This window comes from Lonchura striata, chromosome 3 (assembly GCF_050655825.1).
Source record: "Lonchura striata isolate lonStrDom1 chromosome 3, ASM5065582v1, whole genome shotgun sequence".
NCBI lineage: Eukaryota > Metazoa > Chordata > Aves > Passeriformes > Estrildidae > Lonchura > Lonchura striata.
The window spans coordinates 90,604,156-90,623,142 of NC_140705.1; the positions used below are offsets into that span (position 1 = coordinate 90,604,156).

Genomic DNA, 18,987 nt, shown 5'->3' on the forward strand with positions numbered 1-18,987 from the left:
GTATAGTGGAAGATGCCCCTGCCCATGGCAGGAGTGTGGAAACTAGATGAGCTTTAAGGTCCCTTCCAACCCAAGCCATTCTATGATTCAACACCAAGACTGTAAAAGGGCAAGATTGTCTGGGAAATACCCTGCAGCATTTAGAAGGTTACTCCACAGGTCTTGCCAAACTAAGAATAATCACCACAGTAGCCTTGCCACAGAACTCACTGCTTTCCTCCAGCTGTGGCCTCAAAATTCCTGATAAAAGCAACCATCAAGCACCTCACATGACAGCTGTAAGTCCCACCAATTCAAATACTATGAACTTGATGGGATACCCACAAAAGTTCCAGTGAAAGCTATGAAAACTTTGGTGTCTCTTGGGAAGGTAGGGAGAACTGAGCCTGTAGGTTCACTTGAAGGTCTTTACCAGTCTCCTCTGCAGATTCCTTACCATGGCTGTGGATGCTGTATGGCAACCAGGGACTGTGTTCCTCTGCCACAAGACTCAGTTCTTTCTCCGCTGACATAAAGTGCTGCTGAAGTACCACAGGCCACCAAAGTCCCACCTATGCAGGTCCATTGTCTGGTATGGCAAACCTTCAACTTGAATCCCAGGTAGGGGGCTCTTGAAAACGGAAAATGAGCTCTTACCTTCTCACCGAAAACACCCCAACAACACTCACACCTGTCCATAACTCATGAACTCATGCCCTACTATTTCCAAAGGACAAAGACTCTGCCCAGAAGTCCCACCCATCCTTCTCATCCCAGGTTCCCTGTGCGAGGTCACCCAAGGATGTCACAGTGGGGGCTGGTGTGGGCATGGCAGTAAACACACAGCACACAGTGAGATGCAGTGCCATAGCCCCCAGTCCTACAGCCATGGATTAGGAGCTGTGGAACAAACTCACCAGCAGGCAGTGAGGAAATGAGGTGGATTAGTGCCAGCTTGAACTCTTTAATTGCAGATATATTCTGTTGGTCACAATCTCAGGAAAACACAAGTTCCCTTTTCCTAAAATAGATTTTTCTGCTTGTAACTCTTTCAAAAAGCTTGCCAGTGGAGTTTCTTGTATGAAGGGCACTTCTTTAGTTCTTCCAGGTTCTTGGGTAGAGACATAAGCTTGCCAAAAAGAATTTATACCAAATTCAGTAATGTTTGCTGCTCTTAAATACCTAATGGGAAGGCTACAGACATGTAACTCCTAAGTTAGTGACAATTTGCATTAAAATTATAACAGAGACCCCCACCTACACTCTTCAGTCTCTTTCTTTGATAGAATTTGTGTACAGATCCAGAGGAAGGAAGCTTAGGTATGGGAGATGATCCTGCTGTTTGAATTCCCATCTCTGATCAGAGTTCAGGTTTCACCTGTTAGGAAGATTGTTTATCTCACACTCATGCTAGGTTTCTGGGTCTGGTAACAGAACATGCTGAACTAATTTGCTGACCATAGAATAGAGATGTGCACAATACCCATCCTGAATTTGTGTAACAGCTGAGTTTATGCCATGTCACCTTATTGTAGAATCTTGACACTTTCCTTTGAAGTCTTGGTGACTGTTCTCAAAAATGAGACTCATCTCACATGAAATAAACCTTATGGTGAATACATGCTTTCCAGGAACCTTTTTAATGACAACTAAGTGTTTAAAATCCACTATCTTCAGTTCTCCTAAACCACCTCTGCTCTGTTACCTGTGGACCTTCCCCATGGTTGTTGAGTATTTGTGGTGTGTGTTGTCCACCCCAGTGTTACCTGCCTAAGGGAGAACAGTGAATTAAGGTAGTGGAAGGGAAAGTGAAGGGACTCAGCTGGGGGAATAATTTGTTTCTGTCCCCATTTTAGAGAGAGACTTTCTCTACCTCTGCCTGTCAATTTACCCTTCAGACTCTGTTGAGCAGAGACTGCTGCCTGCAGAAAAGCATCTCTGCTGTGCACAGCACTGCCTTGACCTTACAACTTACAACTGATGCTGTCATAAAGTAATAACCAATATTAATCACTGTCAAGTCTAGTTATATGAATATCTTCCCTTTGGCTGAATAATTCATCTGTATGCAACCCCCATCCTTCCACACCATAAGAGGTGCCAATTGATTACTCAGTGTGGATAATTACTTGAGCACCATGAAGGTCTGTGACAGAGTACTGATGGTCTCAGGGCGGTCCTATCAGGGTGCTCTTGGACATAATTCATCCTACCCACCTGGAATGATGAGATAGGAGCTGGAAATCCCTAAGGGGGAATCAGATCTTTGAAGTTCCCCTGGGACACCCTCTGGGTGCCCCTTTCCAGAGCTCAGGCCCCAGGGAAACACAGGGCTGCCCTCAAGGACATTCTTATATTGCACATAACCAATGTACCTATGCAAAGGAAGAAGCTGAGCTACAACACAAAGGCATTTTGCATCTGGAAGATGTGTTCTTGATGCAGCAAAACATCTTTGTTATGAATGTAACATATGCGATACTCTTCCTCTGTTTGGCAGGAGATAAGAAAAACAGAAGCAATGCAAAAATGAAAACAAAATGGAGCATATAAGCATCATGAAACAATTACAGCGCTGCATCTCATTAGGATCTAAATCTGGGATTGCCAGTTTTGTTTTAAAACCAGTTTTGTTCAACACCCAGTGACAGAATTTAAAAGCTGACATATCTTGCTGTATTGTGGGCTGCAGTCACAGCTGGTGTAAATCAGTATAAACTAATGAAGTCAATGGAGCTGCTCTGATTTACACTAGCTGAGGTTATGGCTCAATAAGGTTCGGCTTGCTTTCTAGGAGTGTTCAAGGAAGCCAACTTCTGTGTGTCCTGTGATGAAGTAGTTGTTTATAATGGCCTTCAGTGTGGTTTGAAGCCAAATTTCCACATCAAAACTAGCTTTATAAGAGATATCCTTACAGTGAGGTTCAGTGCAAAATCATGACTTCAGAAGCCAGCTTTCCTCATGCACTCAAGTATTTGATTTCAGCCTGAAAACCATTTGAGAAGCCAAGAAAAGCAGAGCCATTCCTGCCTACTTCCCCAGCTCGGCTTCATCTTTGAGTCGCCTGCATAACCAGCAGGCCCCGACCTACACTGCCCATTTATCAAGGCGAGTTACTCTAAGTGTCTGTTTATTTATGTTCAGAAATTCCCAGTAAGACAGACAAGTTTCATGTTCAACCTGGAAAATTGGGGATGGGGGTGGAGTTCTTAGCAGTTGCAGAGCTATTTGTTTGACTTGGCCACTAGTGAAAATAAAACACAATAATGTGTCCTGGAGTCACAGCGAGAGGTGGAGGTCACAAGAAAACAGATCATGTCTTTCACAGCTCCTCAGCTCCAGTGCACTGAATTATGACTTCTGTTATTTACTTACTAGATTCTCCACCCTGTGTGCACACTCCAAACATTCGGAAAGCAGCAGGTATCTGCTTCAAAGGACTGATAGGCAAGTAAGAGAGAGAGGAAAATCTGTCCTGAAGCTACAGTAACCTCCTCCTCCTCCACCTGTTCTCACAGCCCTTGGCTGACTGCTGCCATCTGCTGAGCCAGCCTACAGTCCTGCACCTCTGTGCTCTCCTCTGCTGAGTTAAACTGCCAGACCCTCATGGTAAAGATGTTCCCAGCACAGCCAAACCTGCTCAAGGTGGGCTTTTAGAGAAGGATGCTGTTTTTATTTTTCTTAGGAGAACCCTGCTCCCTGCATGTCCAGCCTCAATATCAGCTGTCCAGAAAACATTTCACTGACCTTGCCACTTTAAAATAGATTGATTTATTTAGAACTTAGTGCTAAAAATGCATGTCTTGATCTCAGTTGCTGAGATCCCAAACCAGGGCTGAAGCCTCTCCAAACCTCCTGACTGGTTTCTGCATATTTTGTGGAGAATGCCACCCTCTTCTACACTTTTCAGTGGGTTTAATCCTCCAGGAGCTCACTGGGGCTAAGGAGACAACTTTGTAGCAATGCTTCCAAAAAGGGAATTTCTGAACTGCCAGCAGCAGAGAAATCCACACACAGACTGAACATGAAACACCAGTGTGTAAGAGCCTGCCTTTCATCTGAACCTCTTGGGAAGTACCACTTTCTCCTAAACAGCACCAGATCATCCTCCTCTTTCATACCCTCAGATTTTGCTTTCGGTCTCTTCTCTCTTCACAAAACATGTGATAAATACTTTCTCATTAAAAGCTGCAATCTCCTTTTCCAGGGAATGTTCCTGGTCCATCCTGGGAGGTGATTAAAGAAACCCATTCAGTTACTGATCATTCACCAGCCTCCCAAACCAGTTGGGATTTTTCTCAGTACCCAGCACACCAGGTGAGTGTTGTCTTTCTGGGTACTGAAATATCACTCCCCTTACTAGGTTTTTTCTATGTAGATAATTTTTCTTTGTATTTGTGACTCAGTATGAAGCCAAAGTAAAGCCAGAAAATAATTTCGCTATTAAACCCATCATGTTTGTTATTTGATATTTGGGTAGGCAGTTACACTAAAGCATCATAAATGCAAAACATTTCTGCTCCCCTCTACTTCTGTACCTTGATCTAAGGACTATGACTAATTGTTCCTAAAATGTGTTGAGTTCATGTGTTACTTAAGACAAATAATTTTCTACTTACATATTTCATAAACACCTACTTTTTTTGTTACATTACTTATGTTCTCCTCAGAAACACTCTCACAAACCATGGAATATCTACTATCACCTGTGTGCTCTGGTTTTTTCTCAGCTTCTCCAGATGAAGCAAATGTGGAGATAGATTTTTTTTTTCTTAGCCTGGTCATTGTTCAGCTTTTAAAATGGTTCAGGGCACTCAGTCTTTCGCTTTTTAACCCAAACCAAATAGAATTTTTACCTTTTTTAAAAATTATTTAATAATTTCAAGAAGTAGTTATATTTGGCTGTCTCAAAATCAAAATAAATTATCTTCACTGTGGAATATTTTAAAAAGAGAATTCCACTGGACAAAATTAATTTACTTTCTGTTAACAGTCTTACGGCCTTTAAGTATTTGGCTCTAATTTTGGTTTTTATGCTTGTCTAGTCTTACTAGGGTTGAACTGGAAGGCAGTCAGATGATTCTCAGATAACAGGCAGGGAAAAAACAATGTAAACCCCTTATCCCAGAGGAACTAGAAACTATGAATTACACACAAGTAAAGAAACCAGTTTCTTCACCATCAGAACTTCTACTGAACAACAGAGTTTCAGAATTTTCCTCGAATCTGGCTGGGGCAAAGACAGGAAACTGCATCTTCTGAGCTTTAGAAATAGATCTTAAACATGTAAACATAAGATATTACGCCCCTCTCTTTTAAGTAACATTTATATTATCTTAAATAAACAGTCTTGCCGAAGTTAGTCTGTAATTGACATCTGACACAGTCCACATTGCAACAGATATGATAAGTGCAGGAAACAGCAGAAATTATGTTTCTCTGTTCTCTGAGAAACATTCATATTTCCCTGCACAGATAAACTTTATTTTGTTGCTACGCAACTCTCACACAACAGACCACATTCTGCAGTAAATAAGAGTACAAATTTTACAACTGGAGGGCAAGCATGTGGCCTTTTGGGTTTTCTCCCCATTTTGAGTTCCAGCCCCAGCTTTAGTTCACATTATAATATTCCATCATTTTATTACAAAGCTGCCTCTAAAGCTCAGTAAGGGATATTTCAAACTGAGCAAAGCGGGAGAGTCAGAATGCATGAGGCTGATGGGAAACAAATGGTGGAGCTGGTGATGTCAGTGAAATCATGAAATTAAGGGGTTTTTATCTTCTTTAGTCTTCTTTTAAAATGAACATTAAATTTTCACAGCAAGATATTCAAAACCTGTGTGGCCTTTCCCTGCTCCCTGTAAAACTGCCATACCTGCAAGGGAGGTGAGACAGGTGAAGAGCTAGCCTTGGGTTTACCCAAGAAGAAAACACTATAATCTTATCTCCTTTTTTCTTTACAGTTGCAAAATTTCTCATTAATTCAGTGGATATTTGGGTTGTTCATAGAAGAGAGGCACAGATCTTGCATGTCTCCACATCCTCCTCATGAGCAGAGTGAAGAACATCAAGATTTATCTGACTTAAGGGTGTGCATGGAAACTTAACAGAGCCACTAGGCTCTTCCCAAATCATGCGTAAATGCCTCAATTATTCAAGTTTCCCTTTTACACATGGCTGCAAATTCTACAAACTCTCCCAGGCAGCGTCAGCCTTCCCTTGCCACTATTAGCAAATCAGTCCAGGTGAAAAATGTGACTTGGAGCTCCAGGTGGAGGCAGCTGGCACAGTTTGGGCTACGGGGATTTGCAGCCAAGGATGTGACATATATCCAACGCACGTACATAACAGCTGTCTGATTGCAGAGGGCTTGTGCCACTTAAACAGCTGAATTTCCCCAAGTTTCCCCAATTTTTCTTTGCTTTTTGGTTTCTTACAATGAAAAGTCCTCTGGGCTCCTACAGCCTACGTGCCACAAGCCCAGATGCTTATAAAGTCACTAGGGAAAGGACACTTTGTTCATAAGAAAGCAAGATTTAATCTCTACAATCTACAGTCTAGTTTCTCTAAACAGTGAGCAAGAGGCATCTTTTGCATTTTAAATTTCAGCATTTCTGTTTATAGTTTCACTTCAATAGCTAAATTACTCCCAGGCATGGAAATTAATTATCAGCATTTGTTGCAAAACACCTTGACATTTTTATGCTGGTCTTGTATAAAGGCCCATCTCTAATCACACCTCCCAGTGTAGCAGCTTTCCTTAAGAGCCCAAGAGATTTGGAAACACCTGTAAAATTTGCTTTGAGTTCTTTCTTCAACAAGTGATTTCTTACAGAGCGGAGCGTTCCCTCAGTCAGGATTGCAGGAGGAGGCCCACAGAGGGAATGCAGTTGAATTTTGTCTGGAAGCACAACAGGCAACACACAAGGCAAGAGTCTTCAGACCTAAATCTTGGAAAACAATACTTGATGTCTTCGGATCAGTGTCCTGCCAATTTCTTCTACTCTCCAGCATCCTGGAGGAGAAGTTGCAGATCAGTTCAAGCCCCTGATTTTCCAACCGACTCTAAACCTTTTCTTTTACTGCCTCATAAAAATCTCCATTCTGTCAGATGATATCCACCCCTTAGTGACCAAAGATTTGCCACTACTTTTCTATGGATTTATTGCTCTCCTTGCAAAAAAAAAATCCCCAACATAATGTTTTCACCTAATCTACTCAATTCCCCATTTATAAATCAGGGATAACAAGTCTTTTTCCCATTTCTCCACAAACTAACTTGTTTAGATTGCAAACATTCCCCTCATACGAGTTGCTATAGCATCTTGCCTGGGGCAAATGAAAGCTCTGAGAAAACTTGATTATGGAGAGGAAATGTCGATGTCCCACCTGTCAGTGCCATTGCCAGGCGAAACTCTTCCTTCAGCATCTGGAGAACTTCTTTTGCTCCTTCTTCACCCTGGGAGATTAGGAGACAATGTGAACTATTATGTGTATGTTTATGTGTGTAGGCATAGACATGCATACGTGTGCCAGGAAAGGTTTTCTGTACAAACATAAATCCTGAGGGTTGGTCATAGCAAATTTTAGCAAACAGCAAGTCAGATGATCTGGATGCACACAGATGCATCACACACACATGTTCCTCTGTGCACACAGACACACAGGTATGTGCATTTATAGGGCTAAACAGTGACTCTAGGGATCTAAAATCATGCATTTGAGCTTTCCCTCACTTACTTGATAAGCCAGTCCCCAGAGGACAGGTCTCCCAATGAAAACAGCTTTGGCACCAAGAGCCAGTGCCTTGAGAACGTCTGTGCCTTTTCTTACACCACCATCCAGGAACACCTCCACCTTCCCCTCCACAGCCTCCACGATTTCAGGCAAGACATCAATCTAAGAGAGAGAAACCAGGAACACAGCTTGGCTGCTCCTGAAACCCTATTTATTTTTTGAACCAATTCTTACACATAGGATCCAAGCTTTACAGCAACTTAATGAGCAGTTGCATTCCTAAATATATACCCAAATAACACAGCTTTGTATTGAGAACCAGCAGTGACTTTGCAGGGTAGAAGGTACATACAAAGGTCAGATTTCTTTGGAGAGTCACATAAACAGAATGAGAATCAGCAGGGTCTCACAAAATGGCCATCTGACACATATCTGACACAAGCCAGTATCTGATTATTATCCAGAATATATGAAACAACAGCACTAAGGAGGCCTTTTGGTGGTGTTACCTCCCAAACTTCCAGTCTTCACTAGTTAGGGGATGAAACTGGATCAGCTCACTTTTTAAATAATCGTCTTTGCTCCCTGTTTAAATTTCCCATTCATTTATCCTGAGGGTAAGCTCAGAAGCCCAGAGGCAGGCACTGGACCTATAGACAAGGAGTGAGAGAAACACATGCCTGAAAAAATTAAAGTAGGCTGAGAATTTTTAATTAATGCATTTTCCTTTTTGAAAATGCATCTAATTGCAAGAATGACTATAGAGAAAAACTTACTAATATAAGAAAAATATAAATTTCCTCTAAGATTTGAGCAAGGTCGGAAGTAATTTCTTTTCATGAACATGTAGTTTGCTTTCACTGAGCTCTGCTCATCCCCTTTCTCAACTTATCTCCTACACCAGTGATACAAGTAAAGGGGGAAAGTACTTTTTCTGGTCTCAAGTTACAAGTGTGTAACCAGGGAATTAAGTAATTCCTCTTGCCATGCAAGAGGTCCCAGTGAAAGGATGAGCCTCCTGAATTCAAGCCTGGAGCATTAATTACAGGGCAAATTTTCCTACAAGGCCACCTAAATAGTTCCTATTCATGAAAATCAGGAAACACCACCAGAAGCCAAGTATTAAGGAGACTGGAAACAGTATGTGGAAGTAAGACAAAAGACACACAAATCCACATCTTTCAAATACGGATGTAATTAATTTCCTTTCTAATGGATAAAAATGACTAGAAGATGGGGGGGGGAAACTTGAAAGTGCAGCTTGTTTTTAGATTTCAATTAAAATTTTCTTGAAGTTTGGCATTTGCAGTGATTTTCCCCCTCCCTTTGGTTTTGCTCTCTTGCCAGACATATTTTGGATCTATTTCCATATCCAGAGACCACTTTCTACATCCTGACAAACTGTACCAACATTAAAGTGCTCTAATAACTAAAGCATGATGCAAACCATAATTAAAACATAGATTTCTTCAATGCGTAACTAGACACTAGAAATATTGACCAGCTTGGGTTCAGCTCATGATCTGAAACCCCACGAAACTGAAGCAAATTATTATGTTTCTAAATCAGAACCATTTAACATGATCTGATACAGATACTTTATAAAAACAGCCATTGTGAAGTAGTGTTCTTTGTACTGTAAATCCAGGGAACACATTAGCTTTAACAGTTCTCCTCTGCTCTGTGGTGTGGCAAAGGAGTAACCCCTAACAAGAAGTTTGCAAATTTCTCTTCTGCTGCAGCTGTCAAAAATTAATTTGTATTTCTTGAGCTCTCACGGGTTCATCAAAATGATGTTTTTTAACAACCTTATACATTGTTCCTGTTGGATTACCTCACACACAGGCTTGCCCAAGAGTCTCAAGTGCCCTCATTGAAATTGGGGAATACATTCCCAGGAGGTGACAAGAGTATCTGTTCCCCTCTCCCTTCAGGGAACCATCATGGAAAACAGGAGGTTTTTCATCAAGAACATATTGGAAATACTCAGAGAGGCACAATTGAGCTTTGATTCCCCTCCCTTTCATTCTCTTTTTATTTGTGCAGCTTTCCCACACCAAATGAAGCAAGATGAGTGATGACTGGAATTTTGGGGTTTTTCCTTCATCCTGAGCACATACTTTTTCATTTTCCTTCTTTCTTTTTTGCCAATAGAGAAACTCTCACATCCTTTTTACCTTTGGAAAAGTCATGGGGTAGCACGACAAGGAAAAGGAAAAAGGAAAAACTGTAATTTAACCACTCTCTCCCCTTTCCAAAGGTGAAAATACTTGAAAGGAGAAAAATTGAGTTTCATTCTGCCTTTAGCTGTTCCTTAACTGCAATTTTCAGAAGCCTCAAAAGAATATTAAAAGAGGAAAAATAACCCTAATACAACCTTCAGAGTGGTGCAAAATGGCAATGAGGGTTTTTAAAAAAAGAATGAGAAAGAAGATGTGAAAGAGGAGAGTGGAAAAAAAAATCTGAAAGATTTTCCAATTTGATTTACCAAGGAAAGCCTGTGTCTAACTCAGAGTATGATGTGACATACATAGAGAAGTGGAGAGAGGGTATTACTCATGGATTAAGGCATAGAACATTAAGGCATTTCAGGTTTTTCCACCACCTTCCACATTTTCAGAGAAAGCAAAAGAAGCCAAAAGGCAGAGAAAATTAGAGATTAGTGGAGCATATTGACATCAGTACTCACAGTAGCAGGGACACCATCAAGCTGTCGTGCTCCATGATTCGACACCAGGATCCCATTTACCCCAATCTTTACAGCTTCTTTGGCATCATCAGCTAGGAAGAAACCCAAACAGGATGTGTCCTGCCATAAGTGGGACCTTGTAGACACCACAATCAGGGAATCACTAGGTAAACCATCATCAGCTCATGCAAAGCCACCTTAGGGCTTCAGCCTTCCAAAGTCTCACCTGAACACAAAGGTTTTATCTTTAAGTAATAAGACCAGAAAAGTAGCTTGAAATATTGATGCAGAACATTTTATCCCTTTGGATCAGCAGCCACCTTGGTTGCTAGCCCTTATTTTCTCTATTGTGTTCCAGAACTCATCAGTAAGAAATTCTTTCGCTGAATGATCCTGTCCACTGCAAAATTACTGGCATGATCATATTAATGGTGGTGTTGGTGACAACACCAGGCACTTCTTTAAGCAGCTGCTTCTACAAACACCTTCACTGATGGGTTCCTGGTAGTGCAGGAGGAAGTGACAGCCCTCCCTTTGCCTTCCCCCAGGAAGCAGCAGGGCTACACACCCCTGAGGATCCCTTTCAGCACAATGGGCAGCGAGGTCAGCCCCCTCAGCCACTTGATGTCCTCCCAGTTGACAGTGGCATCGATGGCCTCAGCGACGTACACAGCCAGCCCACTGTTCTCTCCAAAGTCCTTCCCCGAGGAAAATGCCAGCTCACTGCTCGAGAAATTTTTTAACCTGAAGTGACAAAAGACACAGAAGAATAGTCTGAGGAGGATTCGCTGTAGTCACAACGGGTCCCAAATGCCAGCATTCAATATGCCCGAGTTAAAGCTTTGCTGCAGTGCAGTACAGGAGCAAAAACAGCCAGTTCCAGCACATCAGATCCCACTCCTCAGTGAGCCAAAATCTTTGGCTGACAAAGCATTTGATAATCAACATAAGCACTGGATCTTTAATGTCCCTTTCAACCCAAGCCTATCTTTCTGTGATGGTTTTGTGATAAATCTGGGACAAGTTTCTCTGGCCCAAGGTAATAGTCTGACTTCTATAGCAAAATAAATAGGGTTGGGTTTTGCTTTAAAAACCCAGGGAATTCAGCTATGAGAGGAATAGAGGATCAGGGAGGAAATAGTTTTCTTAAGCACTGTGAAACAGATGGATGTCCACAAAACTTTGCAAAGAATTCAGAATTTTCGTCTATCCAATAAGGCCAAGAACCCAGCCTCTATACCTTGTATCCCTTTTGCACATTTTCTTGCAAACATTGCTGTTACTTGGGTTTTTCAGCAACAAAATCTCACAGGTGCTAGCACACCCATGTCCCAATTGCCCTGCTCTTCTGAAACTGTGTCCTGTTCCATACTGGGCTATTTAATACTCACATTTCACATTTTGGGAAGTGCATGAGTGTTTTTGCATGGAACCTGACTGATTTCACTGCTGATTTCATGCCTGCAACAAGCAGCATTTCACATGGCTTTTCTGTTCAGTTCCAGGCCCAGAAGCAAAGGAGAAAGGAGCAGGCTCTCAGCAAGATCCAGCTTTTCAGCTGTTAAGTTTGTGGAGGGTGGGGTGCCCAGAGAAAAACAGAACCATGGATAAGATTATATAAATAACTGTTGTTTTTCTTGGCCTGCAAAATGCAGATCAACACTTGGATGAATGTTGCCTTACATACATTTCAGAGCACAATGGCACCTTGTTGTTGCTTTGAAACTTTGTTGAAAACCCGAAGCCAAGAAAAAGTTATCACATAAATGAGCAGAGCCCCACACTAGGAGAATTTCACCGTGGCCTCTGCAACAAAGCGCTGCCCGAGCAGCACTTGGGAATCTGCAGTGATTAATTGGAACGTTTAAGGATTACTCCCATTTCTCCTGATTTCATCCTGTTCACTTGAAACCTTGTTATATTTGGGCAGGGGGGGTCAAAATGCTTCAGAAACGCTCTCCCTCTTTCCTCAAATGTCTTTGGGTTGTTGGACTCATTCAAGAACTCAACCCCAGGCATTAAAATTCTATTGTCCCTAAAAATTAAGCTATTTTCATAATTGCTTAATTTTATCTTTCAGAGTAAAAGGTCAGTGTATACTGATAATGTGTCAAACACAGATCTCTAGCACAATTACAACATAGGGCACACACATACCAGTGTGGTACATTTTCATGTTAGTTGCATTAGGGCTTTTTGCTTTCCTCCTAAAACTGTACTTTAACTGAGAAATCAGGGTGGAGTTCAGGTTGCTCTGTCAACTTCCATCTCTTAGCTGCAAGTACAAGTGCACAGAGGAGAGCCAGCACCCCAAGCTCTGGAGGAGTTTTTGCCAGTGAGTTAGAGAATCAGATTTACTGCAGAACCCCATGGCTTATCTTCCTTTTGAATAGTATGGAAATTAAGAAAAACCTTTGGATGTGACTTGCTAAGTACATGTTACATACTATGTGTGTATAGTATAACACAACAGTCTTTGGAGACATAGGAAGAACAATTCAGTTTAATTGATAATATTCAAAACTAGCTTTCACCTGGAACTCACCTCAAAGTTTATCTGCTTCAAAATACATTAAGCTTTCTTTTTTTTTCCTCTGTCTCTCCATTTTTGTGTTCATTTTCATGCTCTAAATAATTCTAACATGTGCCATGATAGACTGTGGTTGTTACCAAGACCTACATGCAAGAACCTTGCAAGATTTTTAGCTTCAAGTCCTGGATATCCCAGCAAGTAAATATTCTTCCAGCCAGTCCTTGGCTGCTAGAACTGTGCCAGCACTTCAGCATATGTTTATCAGGGAAGTCTCTACAGTTTATCAGCTTGTACTTACAAAAGGCCAGGCAAATTAGCACTCTTGAGCACCATTGCAAAGTTAAAATTCTGGTTTAACTCTGTTAAAATTGAATTCCTCATCGGCCTTGCAGTAGGGAGGAACTAGATTTAATGCTGAAGTAAATCATGATGACACAAATTCTGAGACACAGAACGAGTCCCAAAACACACTGTGGGGTAAAAATTGCCCTCATGGAGAATTTAGTAAGACTTATACCCACATGTTTCTGTATTGTAGTACAAGAAGAGTTTAAGTTGCTCGAAAAGGGGCTCTGCAGTCAGTAGCAACATGGCCCTGGACCCAGAGCGGTGTCATAGGACAACACAGAAGGAACCATAACATCTTTTGGAAGGGAGTTTCAGCCCACTAAGTCTAGATCCCTTCCAGAGCCCAGCCAATTCTGCTGCTGGATCCCAGTTCGACATCAGTGCAAGTCACTCCAGGCTCTGCCCTGTTTGAAGATAGCCAACATTTCCATCTGCATAAAGAAATGCCCCGTGTCACTTCAGCAGCCTGCAGCCTCACACTGCGTCTTTTATAGCGTGCAAAGATCCAGGAAAGCTTTGTTTTGACCCAAAGCAGATCCCAGCCCAAGCAGACACACACAGAGCTCTTCCCCAGGACAAACTTCTGCAGCAGCCCATGGTGGCTGCAGCACTGGCCTGGTCCCACGGCAGGCAGCAGAGGTACCTGAGGTGCGGGGGCAGCTGGAACTTGTTGCGCACATCGGCAAGGCGCCGGCCAAGGTATGGGGTGTCCACGGTGACGAAGATCCCTTGGTAGCCGGCTCTCTCGGCGCGCCTCACCAGCGACGCCGTCACCTGCCGGTCCTTGTACACGTAGAGCTGCAGCCAGTGAAGGCCGGCCGGGGCTGCCTCTGCCACCTCCTCAATGGAGGACGTGGCCCAGGAGCTCAGCATCATCCCTGTCCCCATGGCCTGGCAGGCTGGAGGAACACAAAGGGAGATTCTCTAAACAGGAGCATTCAAATAAATGCATTTAAGGCTTCCAGCATTTTGGATGTTGCCACATGCCTCCCAAAAATCACCCTCTGCACCAGCTAACCTCATACAGATATGTTTTCATGAATCTATCACTTATTCTTTTTGGAGTAATCTGTCACTAATTGTAAAATAAAGGAAAAACATGCTGTAAAACTCAGAAATATTATAGAAAGCCTTGTTTTTCTTGGTCTACCACAGTATGCATATTTTTAATGTAAATGGACCTCTGTTTCAAGACGTCATCCCCAGCCCATGGAGGAATTAAAAGTGGTCTTTATGACAACATTTTATTAAATAAGGATTACAAGCCTCTTGGAGTGGAAACTTATGAACAGCTTATTCAAACAAATTGGTTACACCCTCCCAGGGCCACCAGCCAGTTTTCCCTCACTGGAAATACAGCAGCAATCACCCAAACCTCTCTAGTTTGTAACCATCTCGTTCCTCTCCATTAAATTACTGGACATAGTTCCCTCTACACTGGGGATGTTGCAAACCCAGGAACTGCAAAACTCTCACATCAGGTAAGGGAGAAATGCTAATGTTATGGTTCAATCTGCCTTTATGTGTTCATTTATTTCCATTTTTTCCTTTTATTCCCAAGTCTACCTCTATTGAAAAAGCAAAAATTTAGTTAGAAACTGCACAGTAAAATGTTTTTGGCAAAGAGATTATATAAATCATGGGATATCACCATATCCTTTCAACTTAGCTGCACATGTAGCAACAAAGAAAAAGTGTTTTTATCTTATTTAGGATTAGGTTTAAGCAGTTTGGTTCAATGAATATGCAGCCATCCCAAACGGGGTTATGGCATTTTCATGCAAGCATGCTCACAAAATTCCCCTAATCTCTTCTGTAAAGTTCACAGCTCTCTGCTGAAGCACCAGCTGAACACACACAGTTTAGATCTCTCAGGCAAATCCAAAGTTCACAGACAAAAGTTTTCAAAGTTTCAAAAATTCCCAGTTCCAGTTTTGGTTGATCTGTGCTTGATCTTGATAATTTTAACAATTTTGACAATTTTCTAGACTTCTAAAATCATGAGATACAGAGGCCTGAAGTGCTGCCAGGTTTGGTTGGGCTTTTTTCTACTTCAAATTAGGTTTCTCTAAAAATACACTCCAATGTCTCACACATTTAGCTGCAGTTGAAGAAAACAGAAGTAATTAATTTCCTCTAACAACCATATTTTACACTTCACTTTTGGGGTGCTGCAAATTATTTATTATTTCAAATCAGTCCTACTACAGCCATATTCCCACAGGATGCTCTTGCTGCAATATGTGACATTTGCCAGAGTTTAAGCATGAGAGGTTTTTGTAAACCAGCCTTTCCTCATGCTACTGCATGATTGCTTTTAGTTGCTTGTTTTTTATGTTTTGTTTTTTTTTTCCAGGCCTTCTTTTAATCCTGAGCATTGACCAAAGGACATATTCACCCTTGTACACCCAGGCTCCTACTGGGCTCTGTGATAGTGCAGAGAGCACAGCAGTAACCACATACAGGGAGCTGGAATCACAGAAAGGTAAAGAACCTCTTCTTCATCCCTAATCCAAACCTGCCCTCTGGCAGTTTGAAGCCATTCACTCTTGGGGAACTCAGCTGAAGTATTTTACATAGCAACACATAGGAGGAAGCTCCAGTGGGAACAGAGCAGTGACCTTTTTTAGCCTTTTTTTCATCCTGAAGCCTCAGAGCATCCTCCCCCCATCTGGTGGGGCATCACTTCCTTACGTGGTTTGGGAAGGGTTTGGAATTTGTCTCTGTGGGCAGCTCAGAGGAAGAATACTTCAGGGAGGGCACTGGAGAAGAGCCCAGTTCAAGCTTGCAGATTTTGTTAGAGTTACCTTGTATGGGAATGGGAACTGCTTTTTTCCTCTAGCCGGGCAAATTCCCATCATTTCCCTTTTAGAGGCATCTCCAAAGCTCAGCAGTCAAACTGCCCCACTGCAGGCATTTTTCCCTGAATCCAGTGAATCCACTGTCCCCAAGCTAAGGGCCAGAGGACATTCTTTGAGATCAACATGATGTCCTTTTGGCACAGTGGTATTTCTCAGGAGCAGCAGCTGTGTTCTTGGAGTTGCATCTCCCAAGAAACAGAATTGTTTAAAGAACTCCACATTGCTCTCTTGACAAACAACACTTGGCTGAGAGATCCCTGTCAGCCTCTCCTCCCTCAGCCCTTAACAAACCCTGCGTGCGAGCGGTGCCTGCCATCCTCCCATTGACACAACGCGTTCTGTCAGCTGTATAAGAAGGCTGGAGGGAAAGGGACATGTGACCAAAATAGATCTGGGACCTGCCTGACGTGCCAGGCTGCTTGGGAACACTTGCAGCACTTAGTCCCCCAGCCACGCTGCTCTCCAGGGGAAATCCAGGTCAGGTCAGGCCAGGCCACGCTGTCCCATGTGAATATTGTCTTCTCCATGACTGTGGATTGACATTAATTTTTGTATCTCAAAATTAACCTCATCTTTTGATCGCCACATAGGTAAGAGGTAGGTGTAAAGTCCTGCTGCTTTCACTGTGGCTGAATACAAAATGTAATAAATGGACAAATTCATCCTTCCCAGTCACAACCATGTCTGATGGGCAGAAGAACCCCAAATTTCAGTGCTCAGCTTCACAGAGAGAAAAAGCACAGTAGCAGCCTGTTAAGAGCCAAAGGAACAAAGGTGTTGCTCCCTCTCTAGTGAGAATGACAGAGCTGCTAGAAACTTGGCTAAAACAGGGGGAGTAAAACAGCTTTCCAGTCAATACTCCTGTGCTGCATTTGGCAAAGCAAACAGTGCAGTCAAGTCACAGGTGATGGTGAAACCCTTCGTACATCAGCAGCATCCTGGAGAGGGGTTTGAGTGTGGCTACAGAGGGCAAACACAAAAACTTCAGCCCTGAGCAACTGTCAGTGACAGTTCTCAAAAGACCTGGCCAAGAACACAGTCAGGTTCTCAGCCTGATTTTCAGCCATTCATGGAGAAGCCAGGTACTGCAATGCTGCTGTGAGGTGAAAACATAGGAATTTCAACTACTCATTAAGTGCAATATGGAATAAGCAGAAATATAAACACAAATCTCAATAAAATAATGCTACAGATCTGTTCATAATCAATTAAGGTTGCAAAAAACTTCTATTTCTTGCTGAGCAGCTGGATGGTGCATAAAATTTTGAGTCAGTGTACTTGAGGTGGGTCCTGTTGACATGGGGATCACGTTAGTTTGCAAGCACAGCATGAAGTCAGGGTGGCAAATGAATGCTTTGGCATGGAGGAACAGTGAATCTGCTGATGGACAAGCCAGAAAAAAAGATCCCATAGAATCAGAAGGATTCTATTGAAAACTGTTTAGAGAGCAAACTTTTGCTCTTTAGTGGCTAAGATTATTCATCAAATTTGGCAAATATTTTTAGTCAAAGACGTTGAAATTGGAGTGGGAAGGATGAGAAAAAAACACCTAAGTCAAAATGTCATGTGGTGATCTTTTCAAAATGGAAATGTTTTCTCCTGAGCTGACACTTTTGTTTCAAAACAGAACTATAGCTAAAACCATTAGCCAGTAGGAAAATGAAATAAAACATTATGTTTTGGATCAAATGAAACATTTCCGTTAATCCAAAACAATTTTCCTCCCAATTTTTCAGTCTCTACTGAACCGAAAATCCATTCTTTGGAAAATTGCCACATACACAGATGAGCTACAACTAAAATGCCAGTGAATATACTTGAAGGAAGACCTAGAAAAACTGGGACAACTGCCAAGGTGCATGAAATTGTTTCAAGGACAAGAGAACTTTCTCTGTAAGGAAGGACTCCTGCTACTTCCAGACAAATGTCAGAGAAAACTGAGGAGCAACTTTATTACAGCCTGCATAGACTTCTTTAAAATTTTTCTATTATTTTAAAGTCTAGCTGTCAGGAGTGCATGTAAATCCAACACCTTGATTTGAGGCTGTGTAAGGTTTGACCATGACTGCAATTTATTCTGCTCAGAGTGGGGTCACCTAACCTTTGGAATAACTTACATTGTGTTAGCTGGCCTGTCATCAGCAACTCTTGAAATGACAATTGGATGTTTTTCCTAGAAAAGATTCTTTACTCATGCAAAAGAACTGCCCATGAAGGAGTGTTTCAGGTGAGCTGATGGACCCTGCCCTGTTCTGGGAAGGTGCACACTCCTCTCCATCAGCTTGGTTGCTGCGGCAGAGCATCCCTCAGGAAGCAGCAGCCCCCAAAACCCTGAGAAGCCCCAGAGCAAGAAATTGTGAGGGCAGGGAGCTCTAAGGGACACCATGACATGCCCTTGTCCCCAGAGGGGACATTTACCCTACAGCACGTGGACAAACCTGCCAGGAGAGCAGAGCAGCTCCATGCAAGACACTGTCACTCCAGGAAATTCCTCAAGCATTGTCCTCAAACACCAGAAGTTCAGGGAAGGAGCTGTCATTGCTCTCTTCATCACCCTGCCCTACAGGGCAGCATGGTGTGAACCAGGATTATCCCTTGGGGTTCAAGGCCAGCCAGGCAGGCTCATGGTACACAGGGGCCTCCTGTGGGAGCTGCTCTGCTCCAACATGAGCCAGGGCACTGGCTGGGAAGGGGCAGGACTCAGGCCACACTGTGCTTCTCAAGGATCATGACCACAGCAGAGGCACCACCCCAAACAGCACTTCCTGCACACCTGAGCCATGAAAAGCCAAGCTTATGGAGCATGCCAGGCTTTGCAGAAGCCATAGAACTATGGG

General features: G+C 42.5%; 1 protein-coding gene across 2 annotated transcripts in view; it reads right to left on the bottom strand.

The window, feature by feature from the left end:
- Positions 1-927: 927 nt before the first annotated feature.
- HAO1 (hydroxyacid oxidase 1) overlaps positions 928-18,987 on the bottom strand; it is a 30,926-nt gene continuing 12,866 nt past the window's right edge. The window contains exons 3-8 of one of the 2 annotated variants that reach the window (XM_021540296.4): positions 13,933-14,188; positions 10,977-11,152; positions 10,409-10,500; positions 7,723-7,881; positions 7,372-7,441; positions 928-6,997 (exon numbers count right to left, since the gene is read on the bottom strand). In XM_021540296.4, the coding sequence (XP_021395971.1) occupies positions 6,927-6,997; positions 7,372-7,441; positions 7,723-7,881; positions 10,409-10,500; positions 10,977-11,152; positions 13,933-14,188 (824 nt within the window). In that variant the 3' untranslated portion in view covers positions 928-6,926. The remainder of the gene's footprint in view (positions 6,998-7,371; positions 7,442-7,722; positions 7,882-10,408; positions 10,501-10,976; positions 11,153-13,932; positions 14,189-18,987) is intronic. The other variant, XM_085577039.1, reaches the window with a different exon arrangement.